Here is an 18,462-nt window from a genome sequence, read left to right on the forward strand (position 1 = left end):
AAAAAAAAAAAACAGAAACATTTTTTTTTTCTTGGTTTTGGTTATAAAATGTTACAAATTAATAATTGTTCTTCATAAGACTCGGTTCACACGGTTTTGGTTATAAAATGTTACAAATTAATAATTGTTCTTCATAAGACTCGGTTCACACAGGGGGGCGACTTAGCCACCTGACAAGTCACGCTCTGTTCTGTACTATGTAACCGTTCTAATAGGAGCGACACAAGTCGCTTCCGACTTAGAAAAAGGTTCCTGTACTACTTCTGTGGCGACTTCAGGTGACTTGCATTGACTTCTATACAGAAGTCATTTTGCCAACCGCTGCTGAAGTCAGATGCAGGTCGCCTGAGGCAGTCGCGCTGCAAGTCGTGCTGCAAGTCGTGCTGCCTCAGTGTGAAGCGACCCTAAATTTAGGCCAAATTGTATTCTGTTACATTTCTTTGATGAAAATAACCCAAATCAGTGTACCTCGGATTGCGAGTAACGTGTTTTACAAGCGTCAATACAAGCTATTTTTTTTTTTTAATCGAGTAGAATTCAAGCCACTGGGGTGTGCAGTACCGCATTTGGCCAGAAGTGGCGGGGGGCGCCGGTGATGCTCGGAGACACTTGGAAACACTCCGTTCCCAAGCGTCTGAGTGTTTTCAGGTGTCTCCAGTGCCCCCGCACCTCTGGCCACATGTGGTACTGCATAGACAAGCAGTGACTGTGGAATGGATTATCTGAGTTTGCATTATTTCCTGAGGGGAAACTCGCTTTGATATACGAGAGCTTTGGATTACGAGCATCCTTCTGGAACAAAATTTTGCTCGTAAGAGTCCAAAAACTATGATTATATATCTATAGATATCTCTCTCATTATTTTTTATATATATATATATATATATATATATATATATATATATATATATATACACACACACACACACAGTGCCTTGCGAAAGTATTCGGCCCCCTTGAACTTTTCAACCTTTTGCCACATTTCAGGCTTCAAACAAAGATATAAAATTTAAATTTTTTGTGAAGAATCACCAACAAGTGGGACACAATTGTGAAGTGGAACGAAATCTATTGGATTTTTGAAACTTTTTTAGCAAATAAAAAACTGAAAAGTGGTGCGTGCAAAATTATTCGACCCCTTTACTTTCAGTGCAGCAAACTCACTCCAGAAGTTCAGCGAGGATCTCTGAATGATCCAATGTTGTCCTAAATGACTGATGGTGATAAATAGAATCCACCTGTGTGTAATCAAGTCTCTGTATAAATGCACCTGCTCTGTGATAGTCTCGGGGTTCAGTTGAAAGCACAGAGAGCATCATGAAGACCAAGGAACACACCAGGCAGGTCCGTAATACTGTTGTGGAGAAGTTTAAAGCCGGATTTGGATACAAAAAGATTTCCCAAGCTTTAAACATCCCAAGGAGCACTGTGCAAGCGATTATTTTGAAATGGAAGGAGTATCAGACCACTGCAAATCTACCAAGACCTGGCCGTCCCTCTAAACTTTCAGCTCAGACAAGGAGAAGACTGATCAGAGATGCAGCCAAGAGGCCCATGATCACTCTGGATGAACTGCAGAGAACTACAGCTGAGGTGGGAGAGTCTGTCCATAGGACAACAATCAGTCGTACACTGCACAAATCTGGCCTTTATGGAAGAGTGGCAAGAAGAAAGCCATTTCTCAAAGATATCCATAAAAAGTCTCATCTAAAGTTTGCCACAAGCCACCTGGGAGACACACCAAACATGTGGAAGAAGGTGCTCTGGTCAGATGAAACCAAAATCAAACTTTTTGCCCACAATGCAAAACGATATGTTTGGCGTAAAAGCAACACAGCTCATCACCCTCAACACACCATCCCCACTGTCACACATGGTGGTGGCAGCATCATGGTTTGGGCCTGCTTTTCTTCAGCAGGGACAGGGAAGATGGTTAAAATTGAGGGGAAGATGGATGCAGCCAAATACAGGACCATTCTGGATGAAAACCTGTTGGAGTCTGCAAAAGACCTGAAACTGGGACGGAGATTTATCTTCCAACAAGACAATGATCCCAAACATACAGCAAAATCTACAAAGGAATGGTTCACAAATAAACGTATCCAGGTGTTAGAATGGCCAAGTCAAAGTCCAGATCTGAATCCAATCGAGAATCTGTGGAAAGAGCTGAAAACTGCTGTTCACAAACGCTCTCCATCCAACCTCACTGAGCTCCAGCTGTTTTGCAAGGAAGAATGGGCAAGAATTTCAGTCTCTCGATGTGCAAAACTGATAGAGACATACCCCAAGCGACTTGCAGCTGTAATCGCAGCAAAAGGTGGCTCTACAAAGTATTAACGCAAGGGGGCCCAATCATTTTGCACGCTCCACTTTTCATTTTTTTATTAGTTAAAAAAGTTTCAAAAATCCAATAGATTTCATTCCACTTCACAATTGTGTCCCACTTGTTGGTGATTCTTCACAAAAAATAAAAATGTTATATCTTTATGTTTGAAGCCTGAAATGTGGCAAAAGGTTGAAAAGCTCAAGGGGGCCGAATACTTTCGCAAGGCACTGTGTGTATATATATATATATATATATATATATATATATATATATATATATATATATAGATATCACTCTCTCTAATATATATATATGTGTATGTATGTATGTATGTATGTATGTATGTGTGTGTGTATATATATATATATATATATATATACACACACACACACACACATACACACATACATTACAGTCATTGGCCCTCATGGGGGCGCCTGCCGCTCCCCTCACCACTGCCTGGCCAAGTGACTACTTGCAATGCTAGGTGAAGTGCCGTGCCATGGCCCCGACAGGCTAGATTAGTGCGGGAGGCGGCTGCGAGAGGACATGGGGGGGGCTTTTTTTTGTCTGGGTGGCGGCTTTTTTTTTTCTACCCCCCCCCCCTCGCATGGCGCTTGTCATGGCTGCCATACCTTGGATACGTCACTGTGCTCTATGATACTGAGCTCCTTCATTGTTTACAGGATGCACAAACTTTTTTTTGCTCCTCTTTCTTCTTTTTTGGTTGCTTAGGCTGCTTTCACACTGGGGCGGTATTCAGGCGTTACAGCGCTAAAAATAGCGCCTGTGTAACGCCTGAAAAAAACCGCCCCCTTTCACTCCAGTGTGAAAGCCCTCCGGCGCGATGCGCTGGCAGGACGGTGAAAAAAGTCCTGCTAGCCGCATCTTTGCAGCGGTGAAGGAGCGGCGTATTCACCGCTCCTATACCGCTCCTACCTATTGAAATCAATGGGACACCGCGGCAATACCGCCGGCAAAGCGCCGCTGCAGCGCCGCTTTGCGGGCGGGTTTAACCCCTTTTCGGCCGCTAGCGGGGGTTAAAACCACCCCGCTAGCGCCCGCACACCGCCGCTAAAACGACGGTAAAGCGCCGCTAAAAATAGCGGCGCTTTACCGCTGACGCTGCTCCCGCCCCAGTGTGAAAGCAGCCTTAATGTTTTTGGTTTTTCTGTCTATTCTGACCCCTGCTGGTTGCAGGGTGAACATTTTGTTTTTGCCCTCCGTTTGTCCAACTGGGGCGCTCACCGTCACACACTCGCCTAGACCCGGCCCGGGAAAGCCTATCCCATAAAGCTGCTACCTGGAGATGTAGAGAGTCCTGTGACGAGTCCCTACACTTGAAATTGCTTCTACAAGTTTCATACCAGTTCGTTACTCTGTGTCTCCTGTGTGTACTTTAGTCTCATGGTATGTGGGGGGGGGGGTCTGGGTGATGGAGCGAAGCGGGTGGCATTTTTTTCTCAACGGTAAAGGCACCACAAGCCGTCTGTGGTGCGTCTTCAGGAAACTCACCTGCAGGCCAACTCCATCCCCACACTTAAAAGCTGCAGCTGTCCCACCCAGCTTCACTCCACCCACACAGCTTCACTCCACAGGTGTCAGCGTACCTATTTCGCATGCGGTCTCCTTCCAATTACTGCTCTCCCCGATCGATGACCGGGGATGGCACATTTTCTTATTATGCAAATCAGCAGGATCGGCACGTATGGTTGCAAATCTCTACATCCCTCATTTGACAGCCTGAAGGGTTTAGCACAATTCCCAGCCTCATATTCCAACATCCTTATTTGGGTACTGGGAGATTACAACACGACTGTAATGGATAAACAGATGGATAAATTTAAATCCGGAGCTAGTGGCAATCCCCAACCGGAAGGCCCTACCACCCTTTGCTAGATTTCATGCAGAACTTGTCCTGCGAGATGTGTGGAGGGACCAGAATCCTGCAATGCTACTCTTGTTATTCAGCATCCTATAAACGCCTCTCCGGCATCGTGTCCCATGAGGGCCCTTATGAGCCCCCCCCCCCCACCCCGATGTGTCCTCTAGACCTGACTGCATATAAGGGATCCATATTAAAAAACAGTTTTCCAAAGTGGGCTGTAAGTAGCTCTGCATTGATATAACACCCGATCCTGCACGTGCAGGGAGGGAGTCTCGAGCAGGAGCCCCGCGCAATTGGTGTTCTAAAAATGAGTTCGTTTTCAATAACTAGAATGAGCGTGCCTGATAGGGTTGCCATCTGTCCCGGATTTACCCAGACAGTCCGGATTTTGAATTATGTGTCCGGATTTCAGTCCGCCCAAATCCCGGACACATCATTCAGACAGGGCAGTGGCTCCCTAAGTAACCGAGATAGCCACACACAAAGATGTTGCCATCCGGGAGCTGTCGGCGGCTGTCGGGTGGCAGGTTCATCATCACTGGGAGGCTGGGCGTTGATGTCAGCAAGAGCATTTTGGGCACACTCACCCACTCCACACAATACTACTTTCCTTGGGGAACCCAAAAGGTGTCCCAGGTCTTTTATAATCCTATAACATATACTACACAAGAAGAAAATTGCTCTGCGCCGCTAAAGTGTTCGGTTTTGGCTTGAAGAAAAGGTGGCAACCCTAGTGCCTGATAAGTTCAAGACTGTTTTTGTTTTTTGTTTGCATTTATCAAACCGATATAATACTTCCTGTGATGTAATATACAAACCAAAAGCGAGCAAATAAGAGAAGTTCTTCATTAGGGCCTACATACAGGCAGGGCTGGTGCAAGGATTTTTGACACCCTAGGCGAAACCTCATTTCCCCCCCCCCCCCCCCCCCTGACTCTACCTCCTTTGCACTGCTCATGTATACCCCACCTTTTTGATAAAGCTTCCATCAAATGCAGCCTCACCAGCGCCAATCAAATTCAGCCTCAACAGTGCCCCTCAAACGCAGCCTCAACAGCGCCCATCAAACACAGCCTCACCGGCGCCCATCAAACGCAGCATCACCGGCGCCCATCAAATGTAGCCTCACCGGCGCCCATCAAATTCAGCCTCACCGGCGCCCATCAAATGCAGCCTCACCGGCGCCCATCAAATTCAGCCTCAACGGTGCCCCTCAAATGCAGCCTCACCGGCGCCCATCAAATGCAGCCTCACTAGCACCCATTAAATGCAGCCTCACCGGCGCTCAAAGAATTTTTGCTTACTTCTATTCATTCGGGAGTCGGGACACAGAAACTATGTGAGAACGGAGTGGAGGCTGCCTGCTGATGCTGAGACTTAGTTGCTTGCTGCAGACAGAAGAGAGTAGGAACACCAGTGGCCAGTGGTAAAGCTTTCTTTTTGTGGTATTTAATCACCACTGGGGGGTTTTATTTTTTCCTAAACAAACTAAAAAAAGTTTTTTTTTGTTTTTTTTTTATAGAACAAAATATAAAAAAAAGGTAATTTTTCTCCTTCACTGATGGGCTGTAATTAGATGGCACTGATAGACTGCATGGATGGGCATGGATAGGCTGCATGGATGGGCACTGATGAGACAGAACTGATAAGTGGCACTAATGGGCACTGAGGCAGCACTGATGGACACTGATGAGGCTGCACTGATGGGTGGCACTGATGGGCACCGATAGGTGGCACTGATAGGTGGCACTGATAAGTGACACTGATGATGATGAGGCAGTGATGGGCAATGATAGGTGGCACTGGTGGGCACTGATTAGCAGCACTGGTGGGCACTTAGGGGACCAATGTCCCTCCAGCAGAAGCTTTGGGGTTTCTTCTTTTCTACACGAAAAAGAAAAAAAAAAGATGCTAACCGGCTTCTGTTTACTTCAATGATCAGCTGTCATTGGGTGACAGCTCACCACATGGTAAAGGGCCCACTGTGATTGGCCCTTTACCTTGCCATCTTTCAGCTATAGTGTGGGCGTCAGGTGGTTAGAAATTACCTTTCCTTTTCAAACTGCAGCTCTACAATTTTCTGTAAAATGCAATATGGCCGCCTGGAGGTGTTCTGTACACAGACTGTATACAGAACGCCCCAAGTATGTCATTTTCTGCTTGTGTGATGAGCTTACTGATTTTCTCAGATACCTCCAAAATCGAAATCCCTGTCTAAAAGGGATGCAGGCCTTGCCAATTCCCTTATTAGTACCCTACAGGTGCAGCAGCTGATTGAGAATGACAAAGCCACTCCCATACAGATTCACTCTGCACATGGGACACAGACAGACAACTGTTGGTCCAGAATAACAAAAAAAAACAAAAAAAAAAAACGGTAGAAATCTGCAACAAAGTTTGTTAAAATCTCTGCAATGTACAGAGATCACCCAGAGGAGGGAGGGGCTGTTTTTCTCAGCAAAACTGGAGTAAACTCTCATGCCGCGTACGCACGATCTGAATTTGGGTCGGAAAAAGCTCTGATGGTTTTCCTGACATGGAATTCCGACGGAATTACGCTGAAGCTGTCTTGCCTACACACGGTCACACCAAATTCCGACCGCCAAGAACGCGGTGACGTACAACACGTACGACGGGACTAGAAAAAGGAAGTTCAATAGCCAGTAGCCAATAGCTTCCGTCTTGTAGTTTGAATCTGAGCATGCGTGATTTTTTGCGTGTCGGAATTGCATCCGATAGAACGTTTTTCAGTCTGGAAAATTGAGAACATGCTATCAAATTTTTGCTGGCGGGAATTCGGCTAGCTAAATTCCCGATGGCTGAAATTCTGATCGCCTGTACACGGCATTAAAGATCTGCAATGGGGGTTATTTACTAAAGGCAAATCCAGTTTGCACTACAAGTGCACTTGGAAGTGCAGTCGCTGTAGATCTGAGGGGGACATGCAAGGAAAATAAAAAAAACAGCATTTTAGCTTGCACATGATTGGATGATAAAATCAGCAGAGCTTCCACTCATTTCAGCAGAGCTCCCCCTCAGATCTACAGCGACTGCACTTCCAAGTGCACTTGTAGTGCAAAGTGGATTTGCCCTTTGTAAATAACCCCGCATTGTGTGTGTCTGAGCAGAAGTGAGCCAGACATGAGAATGTTTTACATAAACATCAGACTGAAGAGAGAGAAAAAGCGAGCTGCGGGCAGCCTGATATGAGACAATCAGCCGTCAGACGTGTCAGTTCCGCTTTTGCTGCGGTTAAAAAAGGAAACTTTTGCAGATATGATTTTGTATCCCCCCAACTAATAGCAGACAGTTACTTCCTCCCTTAACACTTCGCCTGCACGGGCTTGAGTGTACAGAACCGGCCCGGTCCGGGTACCTTCCGGATTTTGTATTTTTATATGCAAGGATTGGGGGGAAGTCTACTGATGTCCGAGGAGAGAGACGGCAGAACGATTTTCATGTATGTACACCGATGTTTTATAAAATGTACAGGAAGCAAGGCGGCAACTTAAAAAAAATAGGACTATGCAGATAAGGGGAAGAGCCACAAATCACAATGCATGAGCTGTACAGATGACTACTGTAAGTAGACTATAATAGGCGTAATTATACCATAATTAGACGTATAAAAATAATAATAATAATAAGATATTATAGTAGAAATATAAACTATATATTATATATATATATATATATATATATATATATATATATATATATACACACATACACACACACACACAAACACACACACACACACACACACACGTATGTATATATTTAGCATGATTCAGATCCTGTCCCTGTGAAACAAATTTCTGGTTGTTTTTTTTTTGTTTTGTTTTTTTATTTACTTTTTATTGAGAAAGTTTTTACATACATTTTTTCACACACATTTTGAACCTTTACAAACATTATCTCCAATACAAAAGCACAGAAAAAAAACAAAACAAAAGCACAGAAAATAAATACAAAAATACAGAAAAAACAAAACAAAAAGCACAGAAAATAAAAAAATACAGAAAAAACAAAAGCACAGAAAATAAAAATACAGAAAAAACAAAACAAAAGCACAGAAAATAAAAATACAAAAATACAGAAAAAACAAAACAAAAGCACGGAAAAAACAAAAACAAAAGCACAGAAAATAAAAATACAAAAATACAGAAAAAACAAAACAAAAGCACAGAAAATAAAAATACAAAAAGGCACAATAGAAACTGCTTCCAGTTAAAGTGATATTAAAGCTTTTCCTAAAAAAAAAAACTAAAAACAAACAACAAACATGTTATACTTACCTGCTCTGTGCAGTGGTTTTGCACAGAGCACCCCCCCGATTCACTTCTTTTCAGGTCCCATCTCCCCCCTCCCCTCCTCCTCCTCGAGCAGTGCCCCAAGAGAAAGCCAATTTCCCTGGGAGGCACCTCTGCGTCCTCGCTCCCCACCCGCCGCTCTATGCATCCATAAGACACATCAAGCCGCGGCTTGTCCCACCCCCACCCCCCCCCCCACTCCCCCCAATCTCTCCTTATTGGCTCACTGGCTGTGATTGACAGCAGCGGGAGCCGATGGGTGTCCACTGATATTAATTTGCACTGACAAGGGGCAGGATTGCTTTCTAATTACTAATAGATTTCAGCTGGTGCCTCGGCTTTCCATCCCTTTCTTCACATGTCTAATGCCTTGTACACACCGTCTGACGTTCCGACCAAAAAATCCATCTGTTTCTCTCCCCCCCCCCCCAGCGGATTTTGTCCAAAACTTGTGTTGCGTACACACGGTCGGACAAAGTTGTCATAAAATCCGATCGTTCTTAACGAGGTGACGTTCGTTGCGCAGGACGGGACTACGTAGAGGCCAGTAGCCAATAGCTTTGGTCTTGTAAATTGATCTGGGCATACGTGGCACTTTGTCCGAACGGAATTCTCTACAAAACGATCGGAAAAAGTCAGATCGGATTTTTTTTTTTGTCGGAAAGTTTTAGATCCTGCTCTTAAATTTTTTTTACGGAGGAAAAAGTCCGATAGAGCCCACACGCGAACGAACTTTTCGACAATATAACCCGAACGGACCTTTTCCGGCGGAATTTTCGACCGCGTGTACGAGGCATAATACTTCCCCCCCCCCCCCCCCCTGTGTCACTCCATTTTATTACACAGAACTTCCTTTCTGAACGTATTTGTTTTGGCGTCTTTGTATGTATGGATTGCACGGGTTGTTACTGACATGTTGGGGGGGAAACTTTCATGTCAATAGCACCTTTAGAGCCGCTTCACACAGGGGCAACGCGCCTCTGGCCGCGACCTTGAGAGGTGACATGGACACGACCTGAGCGCGCGCACCACAGCGCGACTTGGGGGCGGACTTACAAGGCGACTTCAAGTCGCCTCCAGGACAGACGACTTTCCAGTGGCCAATCAAACAACAACGATCAGCTCCGCGGGAGGGAGGGGTTTGCCTGAGAAAACAATTTCCTCTTCCTGTATCGTTGCTTCAGTTAAGACACGATTGGACTTTGGAGGCGACTTCCATTGAAATCAATGGGTGCCGGTCGCCTAGAAGTCGGACTGAAGTAGTACAGGAACCTTTCCTGAAGTCGGAGTGACTTCAGTAGTGTGCATTAAGACGGCTCTCATTGACTAAGACCCCTTTCACACCACACCGCCTTAGGGGGGGTGGTAAAACGCCGCTATTTTTAGCGCCGTTTTACCGCCGGATTTGCGGCGGATTTCAGCCTCTAGTGGGGCGCTTTTACCCCCCTGCTAGCGGCCGAGAAAGGGTTATAACCGCCGGCAATATGCCGCAATAGCGGCGTTTTGCCGGCGGTATTACAGCGCTGCCCCATTGATTTCAATGGGGAGCAGCGGTGGAGGAGCGGTAAACACACCACTCCTTCACCGCTCCAAAGAAGCTGCTGGCAGGACTTTTCCCTGACGTCCTGCCAGCGCACCGCTGCAGTGTGGAATGCCCTCGGGGCTTTCACACTACAAACAATGGTGCAGCTTCTTTAGGGCGGATTGCAGGCGCTATTTCTAATGCCGCGTACACACGGTCGGAGAATCCGTCGGAATGCGTCTTATCGGACCGTGTCGTCAGATAATCCGACTGTGTGTGGTATGCATCGGACTGATTCCGTCCGAATCTCCGTCGGACCCAATTTTCCAACATGTTGGAAATATTTCCCGACCAACTGGGCCGATCGGACATACTCCAATCATGTGTAGAGAATTTTGATCGGACCAAGTGCCACACATGCTCAGATCAAATTCCTACATCAAAGCTATTGGCTACTAGCCTGAATGTAGTCCCATCATAACGAAATTACGTCATCACGTTCTGAAAGATCGGATTTTTCGCCAACTTAGTCCGACCGTGTGTATGCAACAGTTTTGGACACAATCTGTCAGACTAAATCTGACGGACAAAATCCAACGGATTTGGTTGGCAGAATCTCCGACCGTGTGTACAGGGGCTAACACTATAGCGCCTGCAAAACGCCCTGGTGTGAAAGGGGTCTAACATGGAATTTGACATGTTGGGGCGACTTGGGGCGACTTCAAGTCGGATTCCAAGTCGCCCCTGTGTGAACCGGCTCTTAGAAATATATTTACCTAGGAAAAAAAAAAAAGCCGTTCAATACTTATTTTACCTGCTATATATATATATATATATATAAACACATTTCACAATCACAGGGCGTATTATTGTGAAATTTAACGAAAACCTCCCAAGTCATCGTCATTCTATAATTATGAAATACTGAATGGTGGAACAACCTGGAGGCCATGTGTAATTCAAAGGAAATTGCATTTCTTATCCTCCGGAAAGTAAAGGCATTAGGACAGCGACTAACCTTTGCCAGTCAGCGCGAGATACGAGGCGACCGCACGATGTTCAGGCGACATTGGATGAGGTGAGTTTTTGGATGATAAATGGGGAGGATTCCTTCTAGTGAGCTCTGTGACGATATAAAGCACGGATTTGCAATTAGTGGACCTCCAGCTGTTGCAAAACTACAAGTCCCACTCCCATCATGCCTCCGCCTCTGGGTGTCATGCTTGTGGTTATCAGAGTCTTGCTATGCCTTATGGGACTTGTAGTTCTGCAACAGCTGGAGGTCCGCTAATTGCATATCCCAGATATAAAGAAACATTTAGGATCCAGGATGCTGCTGCGCTACGTTAAAGTAAAACTAAAAAAGGCAAAACTCCCCCCCCCCTTTTGGATAGTACAGGGAGGGTTATACCAGCTGTCCATATTGCTTTTTAGGTAGAGTGCCTTGAAAAAGTATTCATACCCCTTGAAATGTTCCACATTTTGTCATGTTACAACTAAAAAAACGTAAATGTATTTTATTGGGATTCTATGTGATAGACCAAACACAAATGTCACATAATTGCGAAGTGGAAGGAAAATGATAAATGATTTTCATATTTTTTTTACAAATAAATATATGAAAAGTGTGTGTGTGGGGGGGGGGGGGGGGGGGCATTTGTATGGCGCCCCCGGAGTCAATACTTTGTAGAACCGCCTTTCTCTGCAATTACAGCTGCGAGTCTTTTTGGGGGTGTCTCTACCAGCTTTACACATCTAGAGAGGACATTTCTTCCCATTCTTCTTTGTAAAATATCTCAAGCTCTGTCAGATTGGTTGGAGAGAGTCTGTGAACATTCAAGTCTTGCATCCATGTGGTAAGGGGCGGAAGTGACCATGGGCATTAGTAATAGGCGGTCGTCCCTTACAGCATTTCGTTGCGTCGGGTTTGAAGTGACGCCGACGGTGCTGTGAGGGCGGAAGTGACATACTAATTGTTCCGGTCACGTGATTGCTTTTTGCCACGTGACCGCGAGCCTGCCCCCACGTTATTAGTGGAGCTGACGGTGCAGTGAGGGCAGAAGCTATTCGCCGACTGTTCTGGTCACATGACCGCTTGTTTACCACGCGACTTCATTCTGGTCATGTGACCGTATCACGTGACAGCATGTGGTTTGATGTACACAGCGTCTGTGGATAGTCAAAGCTAATTAAAGAATGTAAGTAATGAGAGTAATGACAGCAAGTTAATACATTACCCTATACCTCCAATCCCGACTATTACACTTTACTGTCAGATTGTAGGAGATGATAAATATAATGTCATGAGTAGTAATGTCGTATATAGGATAAGGATAGGAAGGATTTAATGCCGCGTACACACGATCGGAATTCCGGCCAGAAAAAAAGACAGATGAGAGCTTTTCAATCGGAAATGGGTCCGTGTGTACGCTCCATCGGAATTTAGCTGTCCGAATTTCCGCCAGCCAAAAACTGATAGGGTGTTCTCAATTTTCCAGCCGGAAAAACTTTCTATCGGTAATTCTGATCGCGTGTACGCAATTTCCGACACGCCAAAAACCACGCATGCTCAGATTCAACTACGAGACGGAAGCTATTGGCTACTGGGTATTGAACTTCCTTTTTCTAGTCACGTCGTACGTGTTGTACGTCACTGCGTTATAAATGATCGGAATTTGATGTGACCGTGTGTAGGCAAGACAGCTTGAGCCGAATTCCGGCGGAATTCCGTTGGGAAGACCATCAGAGCTTTTTCCAACGAGAATTCCGATCGTGTGTACGCGGCATAAGTGACCTTTGAGTGCCTGTTTCTGATTGGTTAGTGAGTTTTTACTAAGGTCAATCTAGCAGGTGATAATAATTAGTAGGTGGCTACAAATTAATGAATGGTTTGCGAGGGCCTCCGCTGATGAAGTCCCGTTCAGGACGATACGCGTGCGGGAGGAGCCTGGAATGTCACTGCAACCACCTTACTGCATTTTATCTTGTGGAACGTTCTGTTCATGTTTACAAACCAGCACTAGGCTTTAGTGCTCTGTATTTACTATTGATGACAGCTCCATACTAATCAAGAAGCCAAGTTTCATCTATCTGGCCCATTGGAATCTTGGTGTTGGACCACTGGAAGTGGCGAATGTTTGTCTGACCTATCTGTTAAGTCAGGGGTCTATACTTTAAGGCATGGGTCTTCAAACTACGGCCCTCCAGTTGTTCAGGAACTACAATTCCCATCATGCCCAGTCATGTCTGTGAATGTCAGAGTTTTACAATGCCTCATGGATGTGTAGTTTCACAACAGCTGAGGGCCGTAGTTTGAGGATCCCTGCTTTAAGGTGAGCGGCTTGGCTGTCTGGTGGTGGAATCACTAAGTCTGTTGACACTATAAGGATATCTGCTCGTACCTTCATCAACACAGAGGAATTCATCACTGCTGACCATCGCTATCCAAGTTTCCTTTTACAAGACTTTTATTCTGTTTCTCACTTGCTGAGGAATTTTATGAGGATATTTTAGCGTTGCACTATTTCGTTTATTAATTTTCAAGTCTTGCCACAGATTCTCAATGGGATTTACCGTATATACTCGAGTATAGGCCGACCCGAATATAAGCCGAGGCCCCCAATTTACCCCAAAAAAACTGGGAAACTTATTGACTCGTGTATAAGCCGAGGGTGAGACATGCCTGTCCATCCCTGTGTGTCCGTCCATCCCTGTGTGTGTGTCCGTCCATCCCTGTGTGTGTGTCCGTCCATCCCTGTGTGTGTGTCCGTCCATCCCTGTGTGTGTGTCCGTCCATCCCTGTGTGTGTGTCCGTCCATCCCTGTGTGTGTGTCCATCCATGCCTGTGTGTGTGTCCATCCATGCCTGTGTGTGTGTCCATCCATGCCTGTGTGTGTGTCCATCCATCCCTGTGTGTGTGTCCATCCATGCCTGTGTGTGTGTCCATCCATGCCTGTGTGTGTGTCCATCCATGCCTGTGTGTGTGTCCATCCATGCCTGTGTGTGTGTCCATCCATGCCTGTGTGTGTGTCCATCCATGCCTGTGTGTGTGTCCGTGCAGCCTTGTGTGTCCAGCCTACCTGTGTCCCGAGCCTCCGTCCCGTCCCGAGCCGAGCCTCCGTCCCGTCCCGAGCCGAGCCTCCGTCCTTCTGCCATGCCAGGATCGCCGCTCTTCGTCGGCGCCTCGGCGGCCATTCCACTGTTCAAAAGCCGCGCCTCCGTCTGTGATAGGCGGAACACTCAATTTCCCAGCAGTCTGTGTTCCGCCTATCACGGACATCCTCTCATCCTCGTCCGTAGTATGAGGATGAGCGGATGTCCGTGATAGGCGGACCACTGACTGCTGGGAAATTGAGTGTTCCGCCTATCACAGACGGAGGCGCGGCTTTTGAATAGTAGAATGGCCGCCGTCTGTCTGCTCGACACGCTGATCGGGCAGGCAGACGGCGATGACTCGAGTATAAGCCGAGGGGGGCACTTTCAGCCTCAAAAAAGAGGCTGAAAATCTCAGCTTATACTCGAGTATATACGGTAGGTCTGGACTGTGACTGGGCCATTCTAACACATGAATGTGCTTGGATCTAAACCATTCCATTGTAGCTCTGGCTGTATGTTTCGGGTCGTTGTCCTGCTGGAAGGTGAACCTCCGCCCCGGCTTCAAGTCTTTTGCAGACTCCAAGGCCTGATTCACACCTATGGCATTTTTGGTGCTTTTTGCATTGTTTCAATTTTTGCACTACAGAACGTGTTCCATAGGAAACCACGTTAAATGGATTGCAGTGCAAATCTGCAAAACGCAAAAAGCACTAAAACAACACAGGTGTGAATCCAGCCTAATGCCGCACCTTCTTCCACATGTTTGCTGTGTCCCCCACATGGCTTCTCACAAACTACAAACAGGACTTCTTATGACTTTCTTTCTCCAATGTCTTTCTTCTTGTCACTCTTCCATAAAGGGCAGATTTGTGGCGATCACGACTAATAGTTGTCCTGTGGAAAGATTCTCCCACCTGAGCTGTGGATCTCTGCAGCTCCTCTAGAGTTACCATGGACCTCTTGGCTGCTTCTCTAATGAATGTTCTCCTTGCCCGGCTGGTCAGTTTAGGTGGAGGGCCATGTCTTGGTAGGTTTGTAGTGGTGCCATACTCTTTCCATTTTCAGATGATGGATTGAACAGAGCTCTGTGAGATGTTCAAAGCTTGGGAGATTTTTTTATAACTTAACCTTGCTTTATACTTCTCCACAACATTATCCCTGACCTGTCCGGTGTCTTCCTTGTCCTTCATGATGCTGTTTGTTCACTAAGGTTCTCCAACAAACCTCTGAGGTCTTCACAGAACAGCTGTATTTATACTGAGATTCAATTACACACAGGTGGACTCTATTTACTAATTAGGTGACTTCTGAAGGAAATTAGTTCCACTGGATTTTAGTTAGGGGTATCAGAGTAAAGGGGGCTGAATACAAATGCCCCCCCCCCCACACTTTTCACACATTTATTTGTAAAAAAAAATTAAAAAACGATTTATCATTTTTCTTCCACTTCACAATGATGTGCCACTTTGTGTTGGTCTATCAAATAAAATCCCATTAAAATACATTTATGTTTTTGGTTGCAACATGACACAATGTGGAAAATGTCAAGGGGTATGAATACTTTTTTAAGGCACTGTATACTTTAGAAGGATACATAGATATAGTCCTGGGTTGGTTTAATGGTCCAAACTCCTAGGCGTTTTGCTGTAGGCAGCAGTGAAGGGACTCAGTTGCAGCATTTTCCCCTGGAGAGGCATGTTATCAGAGGTGCTTTTAATTTTGAACAAGGTGGAGATGTCACCGAACACTGCAGTAGTACTACGGTAGTAGTAGTAGTAGTAGTAGTGCCTAATACAGTGATCTACAGCTTCCCCTGGGATCCTACAGGTATGGTACGAATAGAGCTCAGACAACCTTTGAGAGGTGGAGATCTACCTGAACTAGATGAAAGAGATCCAAGATTTCCATGGCTCGTTGCCTGTTTTTTTATTTTTTTTTTTAAATTAACTAGTAAGGCCTAACGAAATAGTAGGGCAGTGGACTGCAATGGACTGTGACAGTAGGGCAGAGGTTGGTGTCAGTAGAGCAGTTGACGGTGTTAGTAGGGCAGTAGAAGGCATCAGTAGGGTAGAGCACAGCGACAGTAGGGAAGGGTACAGCGACAGTAGGGCAGGGTACAGCGACAGTAGGGCAGGGTACAGCGACAGTAGAGCAGGGTACAGCGACAGTAGAGCAGGGTACAGCGACAGTAGGGCAGGGTACAGCGACAGTAGGGCAGGGTACAGCGACAGTAGGGCAGGTACAGCGACAGTAGGGCAGGGTACAGCGACAGTAGGGCAGGGTACAGCGACAGTAGAGCAGGGTACAGCGACAGTAGAGCAGGGTACAGCGACAGTAGGGCAGGGTACAGTGACAGTAGGGCAGTGCACAGCGACAGTAGGGCAGGGTAGTGGACGGTGTCACCAGAGCTGTGAATGGTGTCAGTAGGCGATAGAGGAGGGAGCAGAGTGACAAAGAGCTCATCAGTCTACTGCTTCTCCTTTCACTATCCAGTCACATAGTGTCAGTGGGGAAGAGGCTTGCAAGTAAAAAGTGAAACTGCAGCAAGGTCCTTCCCCCCACTAGACAAGGCTGTGCTATGTAGCAGAGCCTGTGTAATTACTAGAACTGGATAAAAGTCTCATCTCTGATTATCTGTTTGTGTGGAGTTCAGCTTCGGAGGAAGAACTGTGGCCATGTAATACGGATTTCAGTCCTAGAACGGTGTAGTAGTTCAGGTTTATTATGTGATGGTGTTGGCGTCGTGGATCACAGTTGTGTGTGGTTTTTTTTTCTCCTTTAGATAAGAGAAGCAGCAGAGAGTGAATCCGGAAGATGAGGAGAATCCACCTGTGGAAAGTTCTGTGTGCGGCGTGTGCGGCGCTTTGCGTCATCCTGGTAGCCAAACCTCCTCCTGAACATATCTGCCCCGATCCCTCCGATCCCTACCTGCAGGTAACTGAGCTGTAAATCACATCAGTACAACTTCAGTTTTTTTTTTTTGTAAGTTCCCCTCATGTAAAAAAGTTCTCCTTGGCCCCTCCTTTTCTGCCCATTTCCCATGAGCTCAGCCTGTCCTTTACATGTCCCCCCAGGGGGTCGCATGATCAAGCAGCCGGGTTCATAGCACATGAGCAAAACTCCACATGGTGGCCACCCAACGATGCCCCTGGATAAAAGAAGAGGAAGCTGCTTTGAAGACCACTTTTATGGGGCTCTCGAAGTGTGAGCCCCCTACTGGCAGTACCTCCAGTGGTTCCCAGACTCTCCTGTCCCTCCTGGGGGAAAACGCTCATACAGTGAGAGCAGAAGGAACGAAGGGAACATCCATTCCCCAATCCCTCCTGAATCTTATGACCCTGGAAGAGGCCTGTATTCCGCCACCTCTGTGCGCTCACAGATGTCATTCTTTGGCTAGTGTAGCTGAGGATGCAGCTATTTAAGCACGATCTGTGCTTGAATAGCTGCACTGGAAGGTGGGGCGAGACACGAGGGGGGGGGGGGGTCTAATAGCCCCCTAATATCTCCATGAAGAGGACCTGTCACCTGCCCATAGTATCACATAGGGGGACTTGTTAGCCCCCCTTGTGATAGCATTAAAGTTTAACAACTTGCTTACTGGGCACTTAAACTCCCCCCCTCCTGCCCAGACCAATGTTCAGCTTTCAGCGCTGATGCACTTTGAATGACAATTGCGCGGTCGTGCAACACTGTACCCAAATGACATTTTTATCATTTTTTTCCCACAAATAGAGCTTTCTTTTGGTGGTATTTGATCACCTCTGCGTTTTTTTTTTTTTTAATTTTAAAATACCGAATAAAAAAAATTTCATAAATTTGTTATACAATTTTGCAAACGGGTAATTTTTCTCCTTCATTGATGTACGCTGATGAGGCTGCACTGATGTGCACCAATAGGCGGCACTGATGGGCACCGATAGGCTGCACTAATGGGCTGCACTGGTGGGCACTGAGAGAAGGCACTGGTGGGCACTGAGAGAAGGCACTGGTGGGTGGCACTGATGAAGTGGCACTAATAGCTGGAACTAATTGGCTGACAGCTGATCGCATGGTAAGGGGCCAGGACCGGCCCCTTACTCGGATCAGTGATCACCAGAGCATGCAAAAGGGTAGGCCGTCATATAACGGCCTCCTGAAAATTCAGGTCCGCGCTGTAGCTGTCATTTGGCTATAGCGTGGAAGCCAAGTGATTAAAAAAAAAAAAAGAGGATTGATAGAATATAAATTAAAAATAATTACAGCTTTTTTTTAAAGCACCCCCCCCCCCCCTCACAAACACCATATAAAAAGTGCAACATGAACATATGTAAAACATCAA

General features: G+C 46.1%; 1 protein-coding gene across 5 annotated transcripts in view; it reads left to right on the top strand.

Moving 5' to 3' along the window:
• LOC143929657 (alpha-1,3-mannosyl-glycoprotein 4-beta-N-acetylglucosaminyltransferase C-like) overlaps positions 1 to 18,462 on the top strand; it is a 107,066-nt gene that overhangs the window by 63,466 nt on the left and 25,138 nt on the right. For 4 of the 5 annotated variants that reach the window (XM_077453596.1, XM_077453595.1, XM_077453600.1 and 1 more), the window contains one exon: positions 16,927 to 17,078. In XM_077453596.1, coding sequence (XP_077309722.1) covers positions 16,959 to 17,078 — 120 coding nt within the window. In that variant the 5' untranslated portion in view covers positions 16,927 to 16,958. Of the gene's footprint in view, positions 1 to 7,538; positions 7,675 to 16,926; positions 17,079 to 18,462 lie in introns of those variants that run through there. The other variant, XM_077453599.1, reaches the window with a different exon arrangement.

Source organism: Lithobates pipiens, unplaced genomic scaffold (assembly GCF_037356315.1).
Source record: "Lithobates pipiens isolate NorthernLeopardFrog02 unplaced genomic scaffold, aLitPip1_a1.2 Scaffold_24, whole genome shotgun sequence".
Taxonomy (NCBI): Eukaryota; Metazoa; Chordata; class Amphibia; order Anura; family Ranidae; genus Lithobates; species Lithobates pipiens.